This window comes from Cervus elaphus, chromosome 18 (genome assembly GCF_910594005.1).
Source record: "Cervus elaphus chromosome 18, mCerEla1.1, whole genome shotgun sequence".
Lineage (NCBI taxonomy): Eukaryota > Metazoa > Chordata > Mammalia > Artiodactyla > Cervidae > Cervus > Cervus elaphus.
This window is the reverse complement of record NC_057832.1, coordinates 23406361-23423634: the sequence shown is the minus strand read 5'-3', so window position 1 is coordinate 23423634 and position 17274 is coordinate 23406361. Positions and strand designations below refer to the sequence as shown.

The window sequence follows — 17274 nt, the reverse complement described above, 5'->3', positions numbered from 1 at the left end:
GACATGGGTTTGAGTAAACTCCCAGAGTTGGTGATGGACAGGAAGGCCTGGCATGCTGCGATTCATGGAGTCGCAAAGAGTCGGACATGACTGAGTGACTGAACTGAACTGAACTGAATACCGAGAATGAGAAAGCAAGAGCCAGGCACGGTTACAAGCCCCCAGTCTGCCTGGTGTTTTTCAGCAAGAGTCCAGCGGGGGGTTCTTTTAACCACAGAGCATCAACACAAATCACCAGAACCCTAATGGGTCAGGACCCCTAAGGGTGGGTGTAGTAGGAAAAGAAGGCATCCAGAAGGAGGTATAGAGCAAATGTTCCAAGAAGGAATGCGTGTGGGAGCCCCTCCCTGGCTTTAATCAGTACTACTGGCCTGTGCTTTCAAGAGTAATAAAGCTCAGCTTAAAAGAAAAGAGAGAGATGCAAAAAAAAACTAGAACAGAAGCAGGCACATGGGCATGCTTACTTATACACACATACACACACACTCTACTTAATGGAAAGAAAAAAGCAACAGTGCAGCTCATTTTTCTAGTATAGAGGCCAGATTGTTTTTATTTATTTTAGGAATAAACTTGCTGTGTGGCAGAAGACTTTTGCTTTAATTAGGATTTCCTGTTGTCCCAAATGCATATGTGTGGTGGGTGTGAAAGGAAATTAGTTAGTAATCTGTGGTGGGCCTCTTTTTCCTTAACCACTTTTGATCCTGGTACCAATCTGCCGGGCATTAGTGGAGGTTGAAAGACAGTCACAAAATTATCTGAGCCCTTTGAGCCGTGGATTCAACAGAACACAGCAAAAGAGAAAACAGTTGTTCTTTTCTAACAGAAGTAAACTGTTTGATAACAGAGATAATGTCACTGTTTGATAATAGTATTTTTGTTGTGATGATCACATCGTAAGTTGCTTGAAAAAGACAGATGAATACTTTGGAAGAGCCCTGCATTTGGATTCTCCCCAAAAGCTTCGCACTGAATGTTCTAATAGTTGAATTTATGACTTCTTGAAATTTCAGAAGGCATGCTCACAAACACACCAGATAGGCACGCAGTGCCAAGAAGTGGCTTCGTGCATCTTGAGCAAACACCTGCATCAAGCCTGTCTCCTCCTGCATCACAATTTTCTGTTATTAGTTTGAACAAGTGGGGTAGGCAAGAGCAATTTTCTAAGATTCCCAAGAACTAGTTTCACCTGCATGTGTCTTAGGTCCAAGTCAATCAGAATTAAGGCTGACTCGGTATTTGTCATTTCCCATCGTCGATCTTGCAAGAGAGGGAGAATTTTCCTCTTCATGGTCTCAGCTAACGCAACTAGCAGTCCTTTTTCAAAGCTAGATGGTTTTTCAGGCCAGCAGATGAAACAAATGAGGCAACCACATTAAGGAAATTGAAACAATAGTAGAGCTGTATCCTTGGGCATAATTTGGGCATTTCGGAGAAAGGACATCAGTTCCCCTGAATGTCAGGGTAGAAGAGATTGATGGAGACATGCCTGTCTTCTCATTCCTCCCAACAATCGCTAAACACACCTGTCATTCTCTTAAAGGAAATGACAGAGTAGTTGTCTTACGAACACTATACTGAACCTCTTCTGCTAAATTATGGGTAATGGCTCTGAGATGTTGACTTTTAACCCTATGGATTATATTGTCACTGTAGACTTCACTATTGAGACTTACACCATGCATTCCAGAATTTAAAGCCATAGCACTCCCTCAATCACAAATGGAAACAGCCTGTTGGCCAGAGTCCCACATGCCATCTCTGAAGAGAAAATGCTTACTCGTCACTGTCAGTTTGAAAATATGGAGAGAGGAGCATGGAAACATATACACTACCCCGTGAAACACAGATAGTGGGAATCTGCTATATGACTCGGGGAGCTCGGACCAGGGCTCTGTGCCAACCTAGAGGGGTGGGATGGGGTGGGGGGTGGGAGGTGGGAGGGAGGTCCAAGAGGGAGGGGACAGATGTATACCTGTGGTTGATTCATGCTGATGTGTGGCAGAAATCAACACAATATTGTAAAGCAATTATCCTTCAATTGAAAGTAAATAACTTTTTAAAAAATGAAAATATGGGTTTCCACCTTATAACATACATATGCAGAGTTTCTTTGGAAAAACAATTTCACAGAGGCCTCTCCCAATGTTTCTTTCTCTGCCCTTTTTTAGTTTTAAGCTACCCTCCCTGGTTGCTTTGAGGACCCCCAAAGAGATCCTTTCTGTGTGTTAAAAAAGTGAGAGTTAGTCTCTCAGTCGTGGCCGACTCTTTGTGACCCCATGGGATTCTCCAGGCAAGAGTACTAGAGTGGGTTGCCATCTCCTTCTCCACTATGTGTTCAAACTTGTAGATTACTAAGAGATGCTTCTAAACCCAGGGCTTCCTCCATCTACCTTCCACTTGGCTTTCCTTTAGTTGGGATGTGATCAGTATAAATCAGATACTTCCAGGTTGGAGTCACTTACGACAGGAGTACCTCTGTCAGTTACGCCCTCCTTCAGGGCCTTGGATGGCTGGCTGGGATGTGATGAGAACTGGACGTACCGTATGTGCAGCCGCAGACAAGGGCGTCCGCTGGACAGGCGTCCTCCGGTGACTGCGATTATCCCACAAGACGATCTGGCCCGAGTAAGTCCCCCCAACCACCAAGTTGGGGTGGAAACGAGCAAAGCAGACAGACATCACGGAGGACTGTGGAGGGAAAGCGGAGAAAGATACGTTGTGAAATGGTCGGGGGAGGCTTGTTTTATTGTGAAGAGGAAACCGCAAGTCACATTAACTCAGCACCTCCTGGAAATCACAAAGCAACTGTTCAGCGCAGAGTTAGCAGAACAGCATGTAACAGACATAGACTTTCCCTGGAGAGCTTGACCGATGTTTACTGCTTGAAGCTTGAAATCTGAAGTCCTGGCCATGTCATCAAATAGGCATCAGACCCATCTTATGTACACCACTGCTCTGTGGTCTGTAAAGCCTGGTTTGTGGAAATTTCCCATTTATCAATACAATGACATCAGAATGAATATTAATTCCCCACTGAAGTCTTCACAAAGCAGTTCTTTACTTTGGGGGCATGTCCTCAGCACTGTACCGCATTGGCAAGCCTTTGAGGACTTTGAGACGGGGTTCTTTTTTTTCTTTTTGGCTTAATGTAGACTTCTAGGAAGTGAACTGACCTCAGACTGATCCAACTGGTTCCTCCCCAAAATTCCCTCCACTCCCATGGGTATTCTCCTGACCTTCATCCTGCCCACTTCAGACAATTCTTAATGTTATTCTTTGCCTATTTTAACAAACAGCCAAAAATGGGTTTTCATCTAACTCTGCCATGGCCTGTCATAGCATCACGAATGTGGTTTCTAAAGTGCCACAGAAGACTACTGGGCACCACATTTTATAGGAAATTACTTCGCTGAGACAGAGCCATGGTACATTTGAAAATCAGACAACTTGGCTGTGCCACATTTGCCGAGAAGTCCATAAGGATTCCTGTTTTGCTTTACACGGTTGCATTTACACACACAAGGGCTTGTTTTTAATAAATGCATTTCATCCTTTCAACTAAATTCAACAGATGATCATGTGTAAGGAAGGCACTGTACCAGCATGATGGGAAAAGGCAGTCGCTGCCCTTGACAAACCTGTGCCCTAGGAAAGGGAACTAAAAAGCATGTGTGTGATGAACATACTGCTGCCGGTGACTCCATGTTAATCCATGCCTTTAAAAAAAAGTTAAAAAAAAAAAAGGTGATTCTCTGCACTATGTGGTCATGCGGGCAGGTACGTGCCTTGGCAAGTGGAGAGGAAGGTGGATTTTTGTCCTCACCTGTCCCTTGGGTTTGAGATGCTTATGCAGGTCATAACTTGCATACACAAGCTGCAGTCCTGAAGGCAATATGGGCCGTGAATAGATCATACGAACGAACGTGTGTGTGTGTGTGTTTGATGGGAGTGGTGAGGAAGGCTTGCTTTAGCTAGGAGTTGGGGAAAAAAGAAGGGAGTGGAAAGGGTGGGAGAGTTAGAAAGACCTAGTGAAAGGGAATGTATCACTTTTGATGTAAGTGTGGAATGTTCAGCAAGTAGAGAGGAAAAGCAACAGCAATCCCCGAGAGATGGGGTAATGGCAAAGACTAGAGGCACCAAGGCTGGTGAATAGCACAGTCTGGTTTGGCTGAGAAGGAGCCTGTGGGGAAGATGTGGGGAGTGGGAAATGTGGCCGAGGGCTCAGACAAGAGAACCTTGAATGGCAGGTACTGTTTGGATCGTTTTCTGTGGGCAACAGTGAGAAGTCACAGCTTTCTGTGCAAAAAAAAAAAAAAAAAGGAGAGAGAGAGACAGCGAGGATCAATGGTTGTACCAGATAAGCCAGTCAAGTGAAGAAATGACTGAAACAGAAATGACGACCTTTTTCTGACTGGGAAGCTGACTGTTAAAAACATATCAGATCTGCTATCAGCCCAAGGCTTAAAAAAAGTCTCAGATTCTCTGAAGTAGAAGAATGTAGACTATTTTTCAATGTCACATTTTCCTAGTTTGAATGATTTTCAGTTCCAATTTCTTGAACACGGGTCGATGGAGAACATGCTTGTGCCCCAATCTGGTTTTCATAAAGTTCAAGAATAACTCTCAATAATGGTACGGAATTAAAGAAAAAGAAAATAATGCTGGTCAGCTTCTTGTTTTACACATCCCACCAAAATGATTCTTAGTTTTCAATTGATGAAATTCTTATGTTGCTTGAGCTATGTTGGAGACATTTTGTTTAAAACTTCAGAAAGACTTAAAATTATCCAGGTGGTATCAACAATTGAATTTACTAAAGCTCCAATCAATACAGATAAAGGAATGTCATTAAATTTGAAAACTCCAGAATTAAACCACTTGATTGCTTCCATGTTTCACTTAAATCCAAGCAAATACTGCTCCAAACCTTGCAGTCCGTTGAGAGACTAAACTAGAGAAAAATAAACAGTAAGGGTATTTTCACAAAACAGAAATACATAGTTGGTGATCAACCAGAATGCAGTGAGAACTCTAAGTCCTACTTTTCCATTCATTAGTGTCCACGCTTCATTCATTCATTCAACACACAGTGCTCACTAAGTACTAATTAAACCACATTTCAAGAAAACTGTAAATGTCACAAAAACCACCCATCTCCAATTCAGAATACTCTTTACATTTGATAAAAAGGCAAATTATTATGAAACAGAAACAGACTCAAAGACACAGAAAACAAACTTATGGCTATCAGAGGGGTAATGGGTGGGGGAAGACATAAATAAGGAGTTTGGGATTAGCAAATACAAATTACTATATATAAAATAAACAACAAAATCCTACTCTATAGCACAGGGAACTATATTCAATATCCTGTAATAAATCATAATGGAAAATAATAGGAAAGGAATAAATATACATGCAGGCTTCCCAGGTGGCTCAGTGGTAAAGAATCTGCCTTCAGGGAACAAAAGAGATGCGGGTTCAATCCTTGGGTCAGGAAGATCCCCTGGGGTAGGAAATGGCAACCCACTCCAGTTTTCTTGCCTGGAGAATCCCATGGACAGAAGAGCCTGGTGGGCTACAGTCCATGGGGTCACTAAGAGTCAGACACGACTGATAATGCACACATATATTCATGTATAACTGAATCACAACATTGTAAATCCATTATACTTCAGTTTTTAAAATAAGTCAAATTAATGTAAAAAAAAAGGAATAACAATACTTTGGAACATCAGAGTTCTGCCATTAGAGTCTACTTTGTTTTGCTGCAAACCAATCCTTACAAGATGGGCTCAATAAAGGACAGAAATGGTATGGACCTAACAGAAGCAGAAGATATTAAGAAGAGGTGGCAAGAATACACAGAAGAACTGTACAAAAAATATCTACACGACCCAGATAGTCATGATGGTGTGATCACTCACCCTCACCTAGAGCCAGACATCCTGGAATGTGAAGTGGGCTTTGGAAAGCATCACTATGAACAAAGCTAGTGGAGGTGATGGAATTCCAGTTAAGCTACTTCAAATCCTAAAAGATGATGCTGTGAAAGTGCTGCACTCAGTAGACCAGCAAATTTGGACAACTCAGCAGTGGCCACAGGACTGGAAAAGATCAATTTTCATTCCAATCCCAAAGAAAGGCAATGCCAAAGAATGCTCAAACTACCGCACAATTGCACTCATCTCACATACTAGTAAAGTAACGCTCAAAATTCTCCAAGCCAGGCTTCAGCAATATGTGAACCATGAACTTCCACATGTTCAAGCTGGTTTTAGACAAGGTAGAGGAACCACAGATCAAATTGCCAACATCCGCTGGATCATCAAAAAAGCAAGAGAGTTCCAGAAAAACATCTATTTCTGCTTTATTGACTATGCCAAAGCCTTTGACTGTGTGGATCACAATAAACTGTGGAAAATTCTGAAAGAGATGGGAATACCAGACCACCTGACCTGCCTCTTGAGAAACCTGTATGCAGCTCAGGAAGCAACAGTTAGAACTGGACATGGAACAACAGACTGGTTCCAAATAGGAAAAGGAGTACGTCAAGGCTGTATATTGTCACCCTGTTTATTTAACTTATATGCAGAGTACATCATGAGATTGACCGGAGAAGTATCAATAACCTCAAATGTGCAGATGACACCACCCTTATGAAAGAAAGTGAAGAAGAACTAAAGAGCCTCTTGATGAAAGTGAAAGAGGAGAGTCAAAAAGTTGGCTTAAAGCTCAACATTCAGAAAACTATGATCATGGCATCTAGTCCCATCACTTCATGGCAAATAGATGGGGAAACAGTGGAAACAGTGGCTGACTTTATTTTGGGGGGCTCCAAAATCAGATGGTGACTGCAGCCATGAAATTAAAAGACGCTTACCCCTTGTAAGGAAAGTTATAACCAACCTATACAGCATATTTAAAAGCAGAGACATTACTTTGCCAACAAAGGTCCGTCTAGTCAAGGCTATGGTTTTTCCAGTAGTCACGTATGGATGTGAGTTGGACTATAAAGAAAGCTAAGCACTGAAAAATTGATGCTTTTGAACTGTGGTGTTGGAGAAGACTCTTGAGAGTCCCATGAACTGCAAGGAGATCCAACCAGTCCATCCTAAAGATCAGTCCTGGGTGTTCATTGGAAGGACTGATGCTGAAGCTGAAACTCCAATACTTTGGCCACCAGATGCGAAGAGCTGACTCATTTGAAAAGACCCTGGTACTGGGAGGGATTGGGGGCAGGAGGAGAAGGGGATGACAGAAGATAAGATGGTTGGATGGCTCGACTCAATGGACACGAGTTTGGATAGACTCCGGGAGTTGGTGATGGATAGGGAGGCCTGGCGTGCTGTGGTTCATGGGGTGGCAAAGAGTCAGACACGAGTGAGCAACTGAATGGAACTGAATCTTTACAATACCTCCATGAGGAAAAATGAGTAGACCTACTTTTCATTTTTTATTTGGAAGATTAGAAATGATGGCGTAGTTATGTGATTCATCAATTTCACTTAATTTTTAAGCTTAGTATGTTAATTATGAAAAATATTCTATGCATTATAGACTATGTTGTTGTTGCTTAGTTGCTCAATTGTGTCCAACTCTTTTGCGACCCCTTGGACAATAGTCCGCCAGGATCCTCTCTGTCTGTTGGATTTCCCAGGCAAGAATACTGGAGTATACTGTCATTTCCTTCCCCAAGGATCTTCCTAAATTTATTGACTGTCAGCATAAAAAGCAAAGGATGACCCAGGGATTGAACCCATATCTCCTGCGTTGGCAGGCGGGTTCTTTACCACTGAGCCACCAGGAAGGCCCATTACAGATTATGTATAAATGCTAAAAGGAGATCTCCAGGGTGTGCCACGTTTGACATTCATATGGAAACTCTAAGGGAGTATGATCACAATTATCTGGATGTAGAGTTTAGAATTCAGTCATTTCTTGAGATGTTTCAAAGTAGCCTGATGTTTGACATAATGGCAGAAAACATTTGGTTGATTGACTGAATTTTTAATTTTTCATCCAAATGTTTAGGTTCCTTTAGGAACAGGGGAAAACAGTCCCCCAGTTACAGCCCTGATAGAGACAGCTCCTCTTCTAATTTGGAAAGTCTGCATTAAACCCTAAACAGTGTCTTAGAAAAATGCCTGCAACCTTGTGTTGTTCATACAGCTAGTTGCCAACTGTCAGGCAATTTATTGACTGTCAGCATAAAGAGCAAAGGATGATATCATCCTGTCAGTGACATCTACTGGGTAAAGAGTTAAAAAGCATTTCAGAAAAAGTGATTGACACTACTAAAACACGTGACTTTTTGTTGTTCTCATTTTTAACAGTACATTTCCTGAAGACATAGTCTATGAAAAACATTAATAACATAATGCTATTTTAAAAATTTCATCACTTTCCTAGGCATTTAAAATGTGTATTCATTCACTTATTCAGTGTCATAATAAAGCACTATATGATTAATACAATTTCGACAAACATTGGAAACAAGAAGCTTCCCTAACCTTGGTATTCTTGGCTCTATAAGCATACATGTCTATATAGATATTTTTGTAGTCTTTAACTTTTTACTTATTTCATTTTATTCTTTAAAATATTAGAGCCTTGGAATTATTTTAAGAAATAACACACAGCCTTTAAACATTCAAATCAAGTAGTTTACATAAGCGGAAAAATAATGATAAAGATGATGCCAATTTGGGGACAATTGCTAACCATCTAACAAAAGTTTTCCCAACACTGCTGTTGAATTCTTTTTTTTTACAAGGCTAGTAATTTCACTGGTGTGGACAATTTGATGGTCAAATTAAAAGCTTATATTAGCTCCTAGGTGGTAAAGTTAGTGCTAGTGGTAAAGCTAGTGGCAAAGAATCTGCTTACCAATGCAGGAGAAATTAAAAGTCACGGGTTCAATCCCTGGGTCAGCAAGATCCCTGGAGGAGGGCATGGCAACCCATTCCAGTACTCTTGCCTGGAGAATCCCCATGGGCAGAGGAGCCTGGCAGGCTACAGTCCATGGGGTCACAAAGAATCGGACACGACCAAAGCAACTTAGCATGCACACATGCACATCTTAAAAGCTTCATGTAAAACTGGTGAGCCTGACTGACTATATTCCAATACAAGTAACATAGAGACATCATTACACAAAGAACCACTATTTCCAACAGGTTGAGCATCTCATTTTGAGTATTTACATGCCACAGTTCCCCCAAACCAAGACAAACAAGATTTTAAGACTATGTTCTGAGGGTCAGGCTATCACTATGGACCATTTCTGGTGTACTCCACAGACGTGGTTGCCCAGAGGCTCCTGGGGAACCTGTTTATTTTCTAATCTTGCACAGGCCGCCTGGTGCAAAGGCAGCCCTCTTCGTATTCACATGGCCACTTGCACATGAGCTGACCCACTCCAGCAGGGTTCCACACCCTCGTCTTCTGTTTCGAGACAAAGCAGCCTATTTTACCCCATTTGCCAAGGGAACCCCCAGAGAGGAGTGTGGTAGGGTCTCCACTCACCACATCCCCCTCTTCTCACTGCATACCAAGTGCATTCAATTCCAGTCGGCCCCAGCCCCTGAGTGGCTGCGGGCGCTGTTTCCTATTTCATAGAGTTAATCCAGGCCAGCTTAAGGATGGTACTTTCCCTTAACCGCAGACCCAGATGCCCAGGGCAAACAGCCTTTGGTCACCACTGGTTGGGTGGTGGGCCCCACGGCCTCACATGTGATCTGGTGGCCTGGGTCCTTTCACGTGTAGCGCCCTGCCCACCCCCCAGCTACTGTGCCCGGGCAGGAGGGACAGGGGCCCTGTATTGAAAAGCATCTCTTATTTCAAGTACCATCTCTTCTGGGGAGAAGCTGGTCCCAGAGAGGGAATGGCCATATTGTTGCCATATGCTGTTTAATGGCGGCTGACATTTTACTCGCCTAAAAGCAAATGCTTAGCTGTCAGAGGTTTGTGAGGCAGACAGATCAGATGTTTCTGGCTACTCATGAGCTAGTATATATTTCTGAAAGTACCTAAGAAACCCTCAAAGATATTTCTCTTGTTAATGGAAACAAATGTAATCGGAGATCACTGCTGTTGAAAACACCTCTTCTAGGCAATCATGCAGCACTGGGCATCTGACAATGGAGAAGGTGTGAAGGTGGAAAAACCAAGACATGAGTCATGAGTTGGGCATTTAACTTTGAGATGAAGGGAAAGGGTCTTTCTTCCTTCAGAGCTCTCTTTTCCTATGCCTAAGTTGCTATCCTATAGTGCACACGTCATTCTTCTCAACTCTAAAAGGAACGACCTACTGAAAGTGATCACCCCATTAGTAATGGGCTGTCCGGGAGCAAAAGTTGAATTAGCTTGCTTGCTACTTCCTGACTCCGTTTGTATTTTTTTAAGAAAGAAAAGCAGTTGGTTCTAAAATCTGATTTCTAGGAGATTAGAAATCACTCATTCCAATCAATCCTAACGGAAATCAAACCTGAATATTCATTGGAAGGACTGATGCTTAAGCTCCATTACTTTGGCTACCTAGTGTGAAGAGCTGATTCACTGGAAAAGACCCTGATGTTGGAAAAGATTAAGGGCAGGAGGAGAAGCGGGCAACAGAGGATGAGATGGTTGGACAGCACCACTGACTCAATGAACGTAAATCTGAGCAAATTCTAGGAGACAGTGAAGGATAAGGAAGGCTGGCGTGCTGCGGTCCATGGGATCACAAGGAGCTGGACACAGCTGAATGACTGAACAAAAACAATATTGCAATGACTTTTCTTCGAATCCCTTGGAATTTTCGTGCCTCTCAGTATTGTGTGTGCCTACACCTAGGCTGTGTGCTGAGTACACAAAAGTGAGTGTGCAAACCACAGTGAGATGCCACTTCTCACCCACTAGGATAGCTATAATTTCTAAATGTTTACATGTCAATTATACCTCAGTAAATCTAGGGGGAAAAAACAAACAAAAAAAGGAAAATGCTAACTCTTGGTGAGGCTATGGAGAAACTGCAACACTCAGACAATGCTGGTAGGAATGTAAAATGAGGGAAACAGTTTGGAAAACAGTTTGGCAGTTCCTGAAACCAATAAACATAGAGTTAACATCTGACCCAGCAATTCCACTCCTAGGTTTATACCCAAGATAACTGAAAACATGTAAGTACTCGAATTGTATACAAATGTTCATCGCAGCATTATCAATAATAGCCAAAAAGTGAAACAACCCAAAAGTCCACCAATCGAGAAATATATAAACAACATGTGGTGAATCCATACAACACGATATCATTCAATAAAAATGAAGGAAGTACTGATACATGGTATAACATGGATGAACCTTGAAAAGGCGCTAAGTGAAAGAAGTCAACAAAGGTCATATTGTATGATTCTTTTATATGAAATGTCCAGAATAGGCAAATCCATAGAGGCAGAAGGTAGCTTAGTGTCTGTTTTGAAATGGGGATGAGGGGAGAATGGGGAATGACTACTAACGGGTCTGGGTGTATTTTGGGCGGGGAGTGATAAAAATATTCTGGAGTTAGACAGTAGTGATGCTTACGCAACTCTGAATATACAACATTGAATTTTATACTGTACAATGGTGAATTTTATGTTGCATGAATTACATCTCACTTTTAAATAATTTTAATTTAAAATTTTAATTAGAAATTTTTAAAAAATCACTTATATGTGGAATCTACAATATGGCACAAATGAACCCATCTACCAAACAGAAACAAAGTCACGGAGAACAGACTGGGGGTGGGGGGGATGAGCTGGGAGTCTGGAGTTGGTAAACCATTACATTTAGAATGGATAAACAACAAGGTCCTACTGTATAGCACAAGGAACTATACTCAATATCCTGGTACAAACCACAACAGAAAAGAATACTTTAAGGAGAATGTATATATGTGTAAAACTGAGTCACTCTGCTATACAGCTGAGGTTGGAAGAACACTGTAAATTGACTATATTTTAATTTAAAAAGAAAATAAAAATTAAGAAATAAAATTGAATCCATAATTAAAACCCTTCCAACAACAACGAAAAAGGTGGTGTGCTGACATGGTTCCAATCTCGTGAACTTTAACAACCTTATTTCTTATTTTCAGGACAACTGTCTGGACTATTTTGACCACTCTTTCCTCAAATAATCATTCTCTTTTCTTCCCTGTGGAGAGCTTCTTCAGTTTCTACTCCCAGAGAGGTCCTGGAGGTGGAAAGGGAGGGTTGACACACTCGGGGTCTCCAGAGCTGAATTCCTGCCCTGGTATCTATTAGTCATGTACATCCTCTAAGCAGTAATTTTTTTTTTGCACAGTGGAAAATTAGTTTTAAAAAATTGTGGTGAAATATTCATACCATAAAATTATTAACCATTTTAAAGTATATCATTCAGGGACATTAAATACATTCACATTGTCATGTAGCCATCACCATCATCCATTGCCAGAATATTTTCATCTTCCCAAACGCAAACTCCCTGTCTATTAAACATGAGTTTCCCATTCCCACTCTTCTCTCAAGTCCTTTGCAATCAGGATTCTACTTTCTATGAATCTATTCTAGGAATCTCATATAAATGGAATCATATAGGTATTTGTCTTTTTGTGATTAGTTTATTTCACTTAGCATATGCCCTAAAGGTGTTATTACACCCACATAACATTACAGGTATTAGTGCATCCACACTGTGGCATATATCAAAATTGCTTTCCTTTTTAAGTCTGAATAATGTTCCATTATATGCAAATAGCACACTTTGGTTTTCCATTCATCTGTCAATAGATACTTGGGTAGCTTCCACTTTTTTGGCTATTGTGAAAAATGGTACTATAAATATGGGTGTACAAATATCTTTTCAAGACACTGCTTTCAATTCCTTTGGGTATATACATGTAAGTGGAATTGCTGGATCATGTTTGTGTGTTCAGTCACTAAGTCATGTCCAACTCTTTGTGACCCCATGGTCTACAGCACACCAGCCTTCCCTGTCCTTCATTCCCTGTCCTTCATTTGAGCAAAGCCTCCCTGGGTTTGCTCAAACTCATGTCCATTGAGTCAGTGATGCTATCTAACCATCTTATTCTCTAGCGCCCTCTTCTCATGCCTTCAATCCTTCCCAGCATCAGGATCTATTCCAGTGGGTTGCTGGATTTAATCCTCTAAGTCATATATACTTGTAGCCATTTGTTGACACGAAAGCAGATGATTAAGCCCCAAGACTGGACTCACGCCACGTTATTACTCATGCACACTACATTGCAAGCCCTGCCGATTTAGGAGAATTCAGGCTCTAAATCAAACTTAGCAGTCCCTTCAGTGCAAGAATTTCTGAACACAATCTAGGGCAATGGGATGATTTTCACACTGCTTCCAGCAAGTTTGCTGAAATAGGATTTTTTTTTTTTAAATGTCACTGTATTTCACACTTTGAATTGAGCTAGGACTTACTTGTCATGTGACTTCACATCTGATTATTGTTATTCATCATTTGCAGGTGCACGGACCCCTCAAGCTGTTTTCTAAGTTGGTGTTACTCCAAACTTGCCTGTACCTTAGCATCACCTGAGGACCTTTTTAAAATTCCCCAGTGCTCAAGTCACATACGATACCAAGCCATTCAGAATTTCTGGGGGTAAGACCCAGGCATCAAGATTTTTTAAAATTCCACAGGAAATCCCTATGTGCAGTAAAGTGAACAGTACTGTTTTAAATCAACGGTTCTTGAACTTATCTTAACATAAGTATTTAGAGAGTTAATTAAAAGCACAGGTTTCAGGGTCCCAGGCTGGATCTACTGGATCAGAAACTGAAGAGGCTGGGAGGTCTGTTCTTTCCATCACTGAGAAATTTGGAAAACCTGAAAGCAATGAATTAGTCGAGTAGGGCCGAAAGTCACTGTGGGATGAAATCTCCTGCTGCATCGATGTAGGCCATGCCTGGAATGTTTCCAGTCATGGGGTCGTACACCTATTTGCATAACCTGACCAACCAAGACACATATGATACAATAAAAGTTCCTCTGCCAAAGTGTCATTGCTCAATTTCCTTCCATTTGACTTGCTAGTGTTTTCCTCTCTCTTTTCTTCCCCTTCCCTTCTAAGGAGGCTCTTAGAAAGTGATCAGTGAGAGGGATAGTGAAGGTTTAGGTACCAGGTTCCTTTTAGCATCATGCTCCAAGCTGACACTGAACACCCAAGGATTTTCTTGTTTATTATTGGGGGGGTGCAGCTAATGAACACTATTAGGCTTCCCTGGTGCTCAGCAGTAAAGAATATGCCTGCTAATGCAGGAGACATAAGAGATGTGGGTTTGATCTCTGGATCTGGAAGATCCCCAGAGAAGGAAATGGCAGCCACTCCAGTATTACTGCCTGGGAAATCCTATGGAAGAGGAGCCTGGTGGGCTATAGTCCATGGGGTCACAGAGAGTCGGGCACAACTTAGCAACTAAACAATATCAACAATGAACATTATCACTGCCACGTTGGATTACATGATTCATGATTATTTACTTGAAGGGGTATTCCAAATTTTTTGAGCATCTACTAAGTGCCAAACATGCCGTATACATCTCTATATCAGTCTTATTAGACGGGCAATTTTGCCATTTTTTTTTTTTCCAAATTAGAAAATGCTGACTCAGGCAAGTCAAGTCTTGGCTTAAGATCAAATGTAAGTTGCATTTGCAACTGGGTAAGTTGCACAGCCCAAATTTGTACTATGGTTTGGCTGATTTAGAAGTCAACATACTGTGAAACCTTGCATCAGTTGAATGCAGGTGCATTTTCTCTTTGGGATGCACAATCTTCCGCCTTCTGACTTCACGCTTCTGACTTCATGTGTTCTCATGATCAGAGAACACCTCACGCATCCTAACAGGGCAGAGAGGGCTTTGGGGTTCCCTCACTGCTACAATGACTCTGGTATGGAGCCTCCAACTCCTTTCCAGTTTGACTTCTAGTTCCACCGTAGGAATTGACCAGCTGACTCAACAACTCCTAGGCTACCAGTTTTGACAGGTGACAACAGAACTAATTAGCACCAATGGTGGTGATCTCTACCATGAGCTGGTTCCTTCCTGCTGAGAGTTGACCGAGACCAATTAATCATTTCATGGGAGTCAGCTAGCAGCTGGAAACCAACGGGGTCACTAATGACAGGTTCTGCACTCACCGTCATGGCTTTGGGAAGAAATGCTTTGCTTTCTCCTTGCCACCATGCAGGTGGCGCCAGTGCTAAAGACTTCATTTGCCAGTGCAGGAGACACAAGAGAGGTGGGTTCCATCCCTGGGTGGGGAAGATCCCCTGGAGAAAGGAGTGGCTACCCACTCCAGTATTCTTGCCTGAAGAATCCCACGGACAGAGGAGCCTGGCGGGCTACAGTCCATGGGGTCGCGAAGAGTTGGACACGACTGAGCAGTCACTGACCGCACAATGTGTGCGGCCAAATAAAAAATGCCATTTCAGTACAGCCAGTGATTCTTAAATGAGTGTCTACCCCCCTACATAATTATGTGAACTCTTATTAGCTCTTGTGAAAAGGGGAGAGTGCCCCCAAGTGCTGTAATGAACAAAAGAGACTTCCTACTCAGAGACACAGATGCAGGAACCCGGAGAAAATTCTTCTGAACTCGAGAAATATGAAACATGCATACATTGTTTAAACGCGAAGTTCATTAGGAAATGGGATCATCTTGGGTAAACTGGTCACCTTTCAGAAATGAAAGATAAGGATTATGCTAAGTGAAAATAAGTCAGAGAAAGGCAAATACTGTATCACTTACATGTCGAATCTAAAAAATACAACAAACTAGTGAATAAAACAAAAAAGCAGCAGACTCATAGATACAGAGAACAGATGGTTACCAGTGGAGAGAGGGTAATAAATAGGTAGGGGAAAAGAGGGTTATTATGGGAAACTTATGTAATCATCTGTGTGAAACTTCTAAAAATTGTGAAGCACTATAGTTTTTTTTTTAGCACTGTAGATTTTAAGGAATCTTTCACTTAATAAAATTAAAAAAAGAGAAATAAAAGGGTGGCCTGTGTTAAGGAAGAAGTTCAAAAACAATGCTCAGTGAAAATTTTGAGGTATATTCCAGCCTTACCTATAACTGGAGTCCTTAAAGAGTGTTAAACTGCAAGATACATACCATATTAAAACTCTACAAATAATAAATGCTGGTGAGAGTGTGGAGAAAAGAGAACCCTCTCACACTGCTGGTAGGAATGTAAATTGGTACAGCCATTATGGAGAACAGTATGGAAGTTCCTCAAAAAATCCAAACGTAGGGTTGCCATATGGTCCAGCAATCCCACTCCTGGGGATATATTGAGACAAAACTGTAATTTGAAAAGACGCATGCACTCGTGGATTCAGAGCAGCACTATTTACAATAGAAAAACGAAACAACCTAAATGTCCATTACAGATGAATGGATAAAGAAGATGTGGCATGCACATATATAGATATACACATCTCTATCTATATCCATACGCAATGGAGTATCACTCAGCCATTTAAAAGAATAATGATATTTGCAGCCACATGGACGGACCTAGAGATGATCATAGGAAGTCAGATAAAGAAGGACAAATACCATACGATATCACTTATATGTGGAATCTAAAATATGACACAAATGAACATATCCATGAAATGAAAAGACTTACAGAGGTTGCCAAGGGGGTTGGGAGAGGCAAGGACTGGGAGGTTGGGACTAATAGTATGCAGACTATTATATATAGGATGGATAAACAAGAAGGTCCTATTGTATAGCACAGGGAACTATATTCAGTACCTTGTGACAAACCATAACGAAAAAGAACATATATGTATAAATAAGTCACTTTGCTGTAGAGCAGCATTTAAACATTGTAAATCAACTATACTTCAATAAAAAAAAATTTTATTTTTAAACCAAGAAACGTACCAAAAATTCAAGGTGAAAATGAGCCTCGCCACCCACACAATTTGTGTGCGTGTGCATTCCAGCTAAAAGTTACCCAACCATAAGATGGACAGTCTTGGTAACAAGCTCTTTAAAATACAAAGCTGCTCTTAGAAAGTAACTGCTTCTGACTGAACCACACAGGGGCATTGGAAATCTTCCCGGTGCCAGGAGCCAAACTAGATATAACCTATGTGTCACATCACAGAGCAACTAGGAAATTTCTACTTCCTTGTTCTTAAAAGCAGTTTGTTTCCCACAGAAACTTTGTAAAAGGTACTGTTTCTCACTCTTTCGTCAATCCTC

General features: G+C 41.4%; 1 protein-coding gene across 5 annotated transcripts in view; it reads right to left on the bottom strand.

Annotated features, from left to right (window-relative positions):
* Positions 1 to 17274, bottom strand: part of DYNC1I1 (dynein cytoplasmic 1 intermediate chain 1) — a 370602-nt gene that overhangs the window by 82674 nt on the left and 270654 nt on the right. For all 5 annotated transcript variants that reach the window (XM_043872801.1, XM_043872800.1, XM_043872803.1 and 2 more), the window contains one exon: positions 2545 to 2691. In XM_043872801.1, coding sequence (XP_043728736.1) covers positions 2545 to 2691 — 147 coding nt within the window. The remainder of the gene's footprint in view (positions 1 to 2544; positions 2692 to 17274) is intronic.